General features: G+C 38.9%; 1 protein-coding gene across 1 annotated transcript; it reads left to right on the top strand.

Moving 5' to 3' along the window:
* The first annotated feature begins 213 nt into the window (after positions 1-213).
* cd40 (CD40 molecule, TNF receptor superfamily member 5) lies at positions 214-9030 on the top strand. The gene is made up of 8 exons (XM_038309205.1): positions 214-314; positions 3080-3199; positions 3278-3421; positions 3528-3621; positions 6621-6679; positions 7037-7126; positions 7203-7234; positions 8549-9030. Exons 1-8 carry the CDS (start codon positions 302-304, stop codon positions 8783-8785), a joined length of 789 nt encoding a protein of 262 aa, XP_038165133.1. The 5' UTR covers positions 214-301; the 3' UTR covers positions 8786-9030.
* The last annotated feature ends 1111 nt before the right edge of the window (positions 9031-10141 follow it).

Raw genomic sequence — 10141 nt, 5'->3', positions numbered from 1 at the left:
AACGTAAAATAACGTTGATAATAAGATGAAAAACAGGAGAAACCACCTCCACCTGCCGCGCCTGGAGCTCCACGCATGCTGAATTTCTGGGACTTTCCAATCTGCACAGAAAAGATCCTTCTGAGGAAGTGAAGCTCTGACAGAAACTGCGCCAGAGATCACATGAGGACACGCGTGTAAATAACTAGCGTGGGCTTCATTGATATATTGTTTTTTTTTTTCTGCTTTGCAGGTGGTGGGAGCTGCAGAGCATTTATGTGACACCCTCACCCAGTATGAGAAAGGTGCTCAGTGCTGCCAGATGTGCGAACCAGGTGTGTGAATAAGTAGGAGGCAATTAAACAAATGCTGTAGATGAAGAGAAAGAAGGGAGGGAGAGGACCCTTAACTTTTGCTTTCACTTATTTTTTCCTGGAATTCTTCCCTTTCACTTTCCTGGCTTGTGGATCAATCCATATTCTCCAGGTTTGGGTATTGATTCTGGATTCTGATTATTTTAAGAGGAAGAATCATAAAAGTTGATATGTTTAGGATGAGGTGGCTGAGCAGAGTTCCTCTGAGTGAAACAATCTGAACTGTACTAGAATTACCATTAACATACGGAGGGTATTTTGTTCCGTTTTTGTTGCAACCGACGGGCAAGCTTTGTAAATGGGAAAAAAAAAAACAGAAATGAAACTTTGAAAAAGAAAAACTGTATTCATCAAAAAAGTATTTGGAAAGTTTCGTCTTTTCTCATATTGTATTTCTTCTAACGTAAATTATTTAAAGGGGTCAAGGAATACAAAACAGAGTGTCCATTCACACCTAAGGAGAAGTCAGTTAACCTAACAATCATGTTTGTGGACTGCTGGAGTACCCAGAGAGAACCCACACATGCTTAGGGAGAACATGTAAACTCCATGCAGAAAGACCCCAGGCCAGGAATCGAACCGAGAACCTTCTTGCTGCAAGGCAGCAGTGCTACCCACTGTGCCACTGAGCAGCCAAAAAAATGGACGTAGAATGAAGTTCAAACCCCATCGTACAGAAGAGGATAAGGGCCACTTAAAAAAAGAAAAAAGTTAAGTTTTTTAATTTTATTTCAGTATAGTATGGGAAAAAAGTCACAATTCTGACTTTAATCTCAGAATTCTGACTTTTTTTTCAGAATTCTGACTTTAATCTCAGAATTCTGACAGAATTCTGACAATAAAAAAAAGTCAGAATTCTGAGATTGAAGTCAGAATTCTGACTTTTTTCCCATGTTAAACTGAAATAAAATTAAAAAATCAGTTAACTTTTTTTTTTTTCAGTGGCCCTTATCTTCTTCTGTACCATCAACACATGCTTTCTCTGCAAATCTCACAATTCTAAACTTCCACCATAAAACGGGCGAAATCCAAACCCAGGCTACCGTCACCGGATCGGGTTCGGTTGCTCCGTCCCCCCATGGCTCCCTCCCCCCGTCCGTCAAAGTTCCCAGACCAGCCCCGGAGCTCACGGCTCTTTTCTGCTGCACTGTAGTCGACTAAAATTAAGGAAAATTTTGAAATCCCCCCCCCGGACATTTTTTTGTTAGGTATGAAAAGTAGGACATGTCCTGGAAAAGAGGACATCTGGTCACCCTACCATATCAACAATTTGATGTTTCAGTGAGTGAGTGCTTGTTGCTAGCAGCTTCGCTCGTTGTAAACCAACCAATCAGCGCAAAATATAAATATCCATGATCATACCATAAAAGGAAGAAAACCTGTCGTTTAATTCTAGGGCTTTTAACCAGGCTTGCATTTGGGCTCATAGAACAGCAAATATGCCATTTTCAGCCCAATCATTGTTACACACCGTATCCAGAGGCCTTAAGGACCAAATACCCTATAGAATCATTCTATGAACCCTTTAAACTTACATTTTTCAAATTTCTCTTTCTCAGAATCAGTTTTACGAATTGCATTCTTTCTTAACTTCTTTCATTTCATTCTGTTCACTTCTGGGCTGCAGGCGTTCCTCTGGACTGAGGAGTAAAGACCCATTTCTATTGGTCTGCATTAGGGGTGAAACGGTTCACAAAATCCACGGTTTGGTTCGGTTCACCGTTTCGTGGTCATGGTTTTCGGTTCGGTATATGTTTATGGTTAGCCTGACATGTTGGTCGTGTTGCTGTTATTTATTTTTTTCTGCTACACCCGGCTAAGCTGCTTCGCTTCTTCTTCTTCTTGTTTACTACTGGTGGTTGGCTTTGGTCGCAGTACCGCCACCTTCTGCTCTGGAGTGTAATCGCTTCGCCTATGAGAAAAAGGAGCAGCGCATGAACCGAACGCAACACGCACGAACCGAACCGAGACAGTCGAACCGAACCGTTCGGACGGTTTTCATAAACCATTCCATCCCTAGTCTGCATGGATGTTAGGACCAGCATTCTTATTGGTCAACAGCGAGCGTTTCTATTGGACTTGAAGTGTAAAAAATGTGATGTGTAAAATGCAGAAAATAACAAAGTTAGTCCACGAACAGACATGAATTTGAAGCAAACCAGACTTTTGCTCTTTTTTTTTTTTTTTGGGAATTCCAAAAAAGTTGAAAACAATCAGCCGGACTTGGTTTCCAATTTTGAAGGGAGCTTTTACAATTCAAAATGTCCTTTTTGGGAAAGTTTGAATGGAAATTTGGACACCTATCCAGGAATCTTTGTAAATTCTGTTGGCTCGTACAAGGCATTTCTGTTTTTTTTGCATGGATGGATGGATGGATGGATGGATGGATGGATGGATGGAATCACAGTTGCAGAACTTCCCCTTGCCGCTCTTAATGGTCGTGTTTTCCACTAAGATATCAGCATTTTTCATTCTGCGTTTAAAAGTAATAACCAAACTCCAGCTAACACCCCATGTGGCTGAGAGTTCACTGTTATGCTGATGATTATGTGTTTAGAGGGGAGAGATTCTGCTCAAAATAAGGCTTAATTGCTCTTTTGGTAACTGATAAATTGTCGAGGAGATGCTGGGAGGAGTTTCTCAGATATGGCAAGAAAAAGATTATTCTGCTCTACATCAGAATCAGTTCATGTTTTAAAACCGCTTCATTATCATTTTTTCTCCAGGGAAAAAAATGATAGATAACAACTGTCATGCTCCGAAGTGCGAGCCGTGTGGTAAGGATGAATACCTGGACACATACTCCACTAAAGCGAAATGTGAACGGCAGCCATATTGTGACCCAAGTAAGAGCTTTGCTTAGTTAGTTAATTGTTTCCTTTTGCTGATTGTCTTTTACGAGTGTTACTTTGTTTTCCTTTCAGACAAAAACTTTGTGGTTCCGGTCCATCAAATAGACAAGAAAACAGACTGCACGTGCAAACCAGGGTTCCACTGTTCGGGCAAAGCTTGCCTTTCCTGTCTGCCTCACAAAACATGTGGGCCGGGAGAGGGAGTTCTGCATAAAGGTGCGTCCACAGATGTCTGTTTTCTACATCGATTTGCTTTCTTTCGTTTTCTTTTTACTTTTATGTTCTCTTTAGACCATTAAAAAATAATTTTCTTTTCTTTCAGGGAGCCCAACACATGACACTGAGTGCCAAAGCTGCCCTGAGGGAACATTCTCCAATGAGACCTCCATGAATGACGGCTGTGTTAAACACACAGAGTAAGTCCTGAAGTTTCACAAAGGATTTAAACTTATTGAGTTTTAGTTGTAGTCTTTAGTTTTACCAAAGTTTCCAGTCATTCTTTAAGTTATTTAGAAATTACTCTGAACAAATGTTTTTTAATATGAATTAGCTCCTCATTTACTCCATAAAAAAATGTCATAGCTGGTGAGTTTAGCTGGTTTTCATTACAGAAACTTTTCCCACTTTGTCATATTACAGCCACTCAAAGCTGCTGAGCTCTTTTTAAAGAACAACATTGAAGTGTGGTAACCCAGCTTGCATGTAGCTACCCAAAGTTTCAAAGCGAAACTCCAGACCTATTAAAGGAAAAGTCCGGTCAGCAAGGAATAATCAATGGATCTTAATCTATACCTAAAACGAATACATTTGCGGTGATTTAATGCATTCATCATTAATCTGTAAAGAAAAAATAATAATAACTTTTGTTGCGATCACTTGAGTCTGGGAGCGGCCATCTTTGCCCAAATACATCTTCCGCTAACATTGCTAATGGTAGTAGCCTAACAATATTGTTGTGAGGTCAGCTATGAATTATTAAGTTGGGTGAGTTCATAGATGCATCTTGTCATTAACCTGACTCCGGCAGATGGATTTGCTCCGCATATCCATCTGGAAACCTTCCTTTGAAGAAATTTTGGGAAGGGGCGCAAATACTGGTTAGCTGATTGGCCTATGTTGGTGATAGACGGCCCAAATAAAACAATCAGATCAACGAAGCATATGATGTACTAACAGAGCGACGACGAAAACACAACCACAAGCCAGGCTACTCTTGCCAAAACCAGTCGGGAGAAGAGCAAAAACATCTTTTCCTCTGAGAAAAGCCTCCAGAGCAGTGTTTTGCTCTTCTTTCAGTGAAGAAATACTCTTTAATTCCGATAAAACTTGCTCGATAGCCACGCCAACGCTAGTTTCATCGCTGAAGCCGCCATGTTCTTTAGACTGAACTGTCGCGCTTCTCGTTGCGTCACACCTCAACCCGCCTCAAAGCCAACGCTGATTGGACGTTCGTTTGGTGAACTGCTCTTAATTTTCTTTAACGGAAAGTCTCCAGATGTCATGAAGCGGTGTTTATATGGAGGATCCAAATGCAGAGACCAGAAGGCAGAGGTGAATTAAAGTCTGTTTATTCAGGTTAACAGATCCAGGGGCAGGAATCAGAGTCCAACTGAAAATTACAAACGTACCAGGACCAAGGAGACATCAGGGATTAACATAAACCAGAAGCCAGGGAGAGACGAGACAAGGCAGGCAGATGATAGACGAGATATTGGACGAGGATCCAGCAAACAGGAACTGAAGAGGGAGGGCTTTTAAAGGGGACAGAGACAAAGAGAGAGCTGACGAGGAAATTGGCAACAGGTGCTGGCAGGACAGAGAAACAGAGCAAGGGAGGACACAAGAGGGCAGCAGAGGACAACAAATGGATAACCAAGAAAAACAGGAACAAACAGACCAAGACTCTGACACCAGACTGATTAGCGAGTGAAACCTTGAAAGCTGGCGAGATCAGGATGGTCTCACGAGGCTATCTTGTCATTGCTAGCTGAAATGATTGTTGTTCTAAGTGGGTCACTCTGTCAGCTAAAGGCATGTTTTACAGTCTTTATAGTCCAGTTAACAATTCATTTATTGCAAAATAACTTGAGGATTATTTCAATAATTATTAATCATGATTAATCCAATTAATTGTTTCAACCCTAAAATATACAGTATAACTGGAATGGGTGTGACTGAATTTCGGTGACTGAGTGACACAGCACGCTTTAGGCAGGGATGTCACTGGGACCGTATATTTAGGGGGGCTTTGCCCCAGGTAAAAAAAAAAATGTTTAAAGTCCCTGAGCAGATCGCTTTTACAAAATGTTTCTCAGTGCAATTAACTTTGGTTATAAAACAGGGCTGTGCTCTCTTAGGGCTTTTCGTGTTTATTTTGAATTTATTCACATATATATAACTAGATAATTTTTAATTATGTTGAGAAAGCATGTTGAGATTTAAAAAAAAAAAAAAATCTGTGGATAAAGATATTTGTTTACCTTAATGTCATCTTTTTATCCCCATGGTTCGACTATCGAACATTTTCTGGGTATTGATATTGAGTTTAACCGCAAATTAGGGCTGGGTGATCAATTGATAATATTGATTAATCACCTTTTCTTTTTATAAAGATGAAATTTTTGAAATATCTGGATTTCTTTCCACCAATGGACCTCTTGAGCTTCCATAGCTCAGAGTGACTTTTTCTTCTTAGATGAATTTTTGTAACTGATAAACTACCTCTCTGTGTGATACCACAAGCTGCACATTTTTAGTTTGTTATATTTTTTATTGTTTGGTTTGAAACATAGTTTATACGGAGCCCCTAAAGGGACATGGAGGGGAAAAAAAGAACTTTTTCGAGATCCCGCAATAGTTTTGGGAAATGCCGCAATAGTTTTGTGAGATCTCGCGAAAGTATTGCGGGATCTCGCAAAACTTTATTTTTTCCCTCCATGTCCCTTTAGGGGCTCCTCAGGATTGCGTACTGACCATACTGACCTTGTCTCTCTTCATTCATATAATGTCGTGCCTCCCATAGCAGTACACTTTGCACCTCTGCTGTTGTGTGTTTGTTTTACTTTCAGTTCGCGGACATGGCAAAACGTTTTGCGAAATCTCACGAAAATATTGCGGGATCTTGCAAAAGCTTATTTTTTGCCAGATCTCGCAAAAGTATTGTGGAATCTCGTAAAGTTTGTTTTTTCCTCCATGTCCCTTTAGGAGCTCCGTAGTTTTACAAAAAACACGTATTCGGATTTGGTACGAAAAACTGGAGATTCAATTTTACATTATATCACATCCCAAAAACAAACACTGAATGTTGATGGAATATGATGAATTTCATTGGTTGTGAAAATGTTTTTTATTCATGTGATTTTTAATGACTCACTACAGAAATCAGGAACTTTTAACTCAGTGAAACTCTTTACAGATGTCCGCAGGGATACATCGCTACGGTACCTGGGACGGCCCAAACCGACACCGTATGCGGTGAGTCACCGCTACCTTTCCTTCATCTGCTGCTTCTGCGGTTAGAAATTATCTGTGTTGTTCAGAATGAAACTGTCTCCGTGACCGCCCCGTAGACCTGTTTGCTGTGTGGTTTCAAGTGTGAAAGCAGCAGCAATGTTTGTGTTACTCATGCACAAGACAGGCGACAATAAAAATACATATCTTTTTATGAAATGGAAAACCCTAATTTTGTTTATTTTTTACTTATTTTTTAATATCTTTCTTATGCTTTGTTAGTAAAATTACAGCAAATGATAAAATGTAAATGACCGAGATGACTGTGGGATGACTTTGTGTGTCGGGATGTAATCGTTTCTCTGTCTGCTTTGCTCACAGAGATCCAGCGTAGCCATGTCATACTCCCCATTGTCTTGACCGTCGTCATCATAGCTTTAATACTTGCAGGGGTTCTGTTCTATTTAAAAAGTAAGTTCCACTCTGAATAGTTACACAGATTATGTGTAATTCGCCACTTAACGTGTTTTTCTTTTTGTTGTAACAGGTAGGAAATGCTTAAAGAACAGGAAAAAAATGGTAAATGTAAGTTTTGTTTTCTTTTGCTCGCTATAATGATAAGTATTAGCACAAGCTTTAATTTCCGATAAAGAAAAAAACTAAAACAGATTTGCTTAAATTAAAAGAAACCCATTGAGTAAATTTGGTTCCAATATATTTTTTTAAAGCAAAGAATACATTTTGGTAGTAGACATTTAGAAAATACTTATGTTGTAAATTGAGATGATTAAAAAAAGCAATCCAGAAATAAAACTTTGAAAATACTTTTGATGGAAAAAAATGTTTTTAGAGCAGCTCTGCTGTTTTCTACGGAAGAGGGTTAGGGCCACTGAAAAAAAAAAGTTAACTGATTTTTTTTTTTTTTTTTTCAGTATAGTATGGGGGAAAAGGTCAGAATTCTTACTTTAATCTCAGAATTCTGACTTTTTTCTCAGAATTCTGACTTTAATCTCAGAATTCTGACTTTTTTCTCAGAATTCTGACTTTAATCTCAGAATTCTGACTTTTTTTATTATCAGAATTCAGTCAGAATTCTGACAATAAAAAAAGTCAATAAATTAAAGTCAGAACTCTCAGAAAAAAGTTTCTTTAGATGATGCTACGGTGGCCCTGAAGTGCAAACTGCAACTACAAATCTAAAAGCGCAACTACATTAAGAAAAACAAAACTACATAAAGCAAAGCGCAACTACATTAAGAAAAACTCAATTACATTAACCTACCGGAAAAGGTAGGTACCAGTGGGAAACATGAGACATCGCTGATTGGACGACGGCGCCGTTTGACCCTTGAACCGAAAGTTGCGTCGTCTGAACAGTCCAGCTTCTTTTAAGTGTGTCTTCAGTGTACGCAAACTAACTGAAATTTTGTGATTAGTCTTGAGCATATCCGGTATCACCTCGTACGTATGTCCTGATTCAAAATATTCCTGGATAACGGCAGCTATGTTTGGGGCGCCGACAATATCCATGTTTTCAAAAGCCGCGGCAGGCGGAATGACTTCCGGTTCAAGGGTCAAACGGCGCCGTCGTCCAATCAGCGATGTCTCATGTTTCCCACTGGTACCTACCTTTTCCGGTAGGTTAATGTAATTGTGTTTTTCTTAATGTAGTTGCGTTTTGCTTTATGTAGTTTTGTTTTTCTTAATGTAGTTGCGCTTTTAGATTTGTAGTTGCAGTTTGCACTTCAGTGCCACCGTACAAACACCTTAAATATTCAACCAAGAAATGTGGTAAAATAGAAAAAAATCTTCAGAGCTATTTTTTTTAGCCTGCGTCTTGGATCTATGTATTGCTTTAATAGCAGATTATAGTTTTTGATTTTCTTCACACAGGTGTGTGTGGAATGTATCGGACCAAAAGTTGAACCAAAGGAAGATCCCACAAAGCTTATGTTGGAGAAGACTCCAGTTGAAACCGAAGACGCAAGCATCCCTTCCGGGATTTCTGAGGAGCATGGAAGAAGTGAGAACGGGAAAATCGTGTGTCCCGTTGTGGAGGAGGGGAAAGCTGAATGTCTGTCCCGTCAGGAATCGCAGCTATCAGCCTCTTCTACCGTCAGCTACAATTAATTACAGAACTAATAACCCCTTTATTGTGTCATAAGTACAGACTTACTTAAAGCTGAAGTTGTATTTATTTGACCCTAATGTGCTCCCATAATATGCTGAAATGATGTGTATGAATGAGTAATGTTGTTTGAAGTCTGTAACTAATATTTTGTATATAGATTGTTGGAATGAACAGTTTGTGTTTTGAGTTTACTACGGCACTGTGTGACTGCAATGAAAACTGCATTAAAGTTGATTCTTTTTTAGAAGATGTGTTTGCTTCAACTTTTTCCTTTGAACTGCAAAAATTTGAATACAAGCAGGTTATATTTTCTTTAAAGTGTATTTTTCCTTGATTAGAGCACATAAGTAAAATAAGTTACCAAAGGAATAAGATGAGTTATGTTAAAATAAACAACTTAATTACTAATTTCGTTAACTGATAATCTTATTTACCTGCTCAAATTCAAAGGAAAACATCATTATTTTGATAAATGAACCACTTATTTTTAGGTCTGCTTCTGTGGTGTAATAGTCCAAATGTGGCTAACTTTAAATACAAATAAAGTATTTAAATTTAATAGTTTAAATCTAACTGAGCCTAAATTCCTAGACCAAACTATATTGGTGAGTGAAAAGGCAAAGAAAATAAATTAGTTTCTTTTTTTTTTTTACTGTAAGCAGCATTTATAGATAGCATTTGAGGGGCTATATACAGTTTGGGGGATGGGTAACCATACTTTTTATGCATGAAGAAATAAGAACACCTGACTTTACTTCACCTACAGCTGCAATCAATACTTTAGATGGAATATAAACTTAATAGGGTAGTTTATTTCAGATAGCACATATAAGAGGAGATTATGTTTCCTGCACATTTTTGGATCTGGTCAGGGGTCCAGATATGACAACTATTGACTGGTTCTGGGGATGTTGGAACAGATTTTCTTTTTTGTTTTGTTCTTTGTTTTTTTTTCTAATCGAAGCACTGCCTTTTTTTTGGAGAATATTTTAAATGCACTATAGCTGGACACTTTGCATAGAGGGGGTGGTCGAATTCAACACCTTCAGGAACTGTAGTGCTGAGTTTTGGGAATGCAGCAGCAAGTCAGAGTACATTCCTGTGCTCTGAGCAGATGAACAATAAAATATGCTCTTAAAGGGAGGAACATCTTTGACGCTCTGTTTCCTTCTACCTCTATGTGATACTACTGATGACACAGGTACAGATTTATCCTTCAGGGGGTGTGGGGACACATGGGCCCCAAGATTCTTATGGCTCAAAGCTGCTGTGGTAACAGAGAGAAACCTGATGGACTTGTCCGAACATCGAACTTTTTTGCATGTTGGAGAGGATCACTGCTCCAAGATACACTT

This window comes from Cyprinodon tularosa, unplaced genomic scaffold (assembly GCF_016077235.1).
Source record: "Cyprinodon tularosa strain WSP-4 unplaced genomic scaffold, ASM1607723v1 ctg66, whole genome shotgun sequence".
Classification (NCBI taxonomy): Eukaryota; Metazoa; Chordata; class Actinopteri; order Cyprinodontiformes; family Cyprinodontidae; genus Cyprinodon; species Cyprinodon tularosa.
Note: the sequence above shows the minus strand (reverse complement) of the source record. Positions and strands in the feature narration are given on the sequence as shown.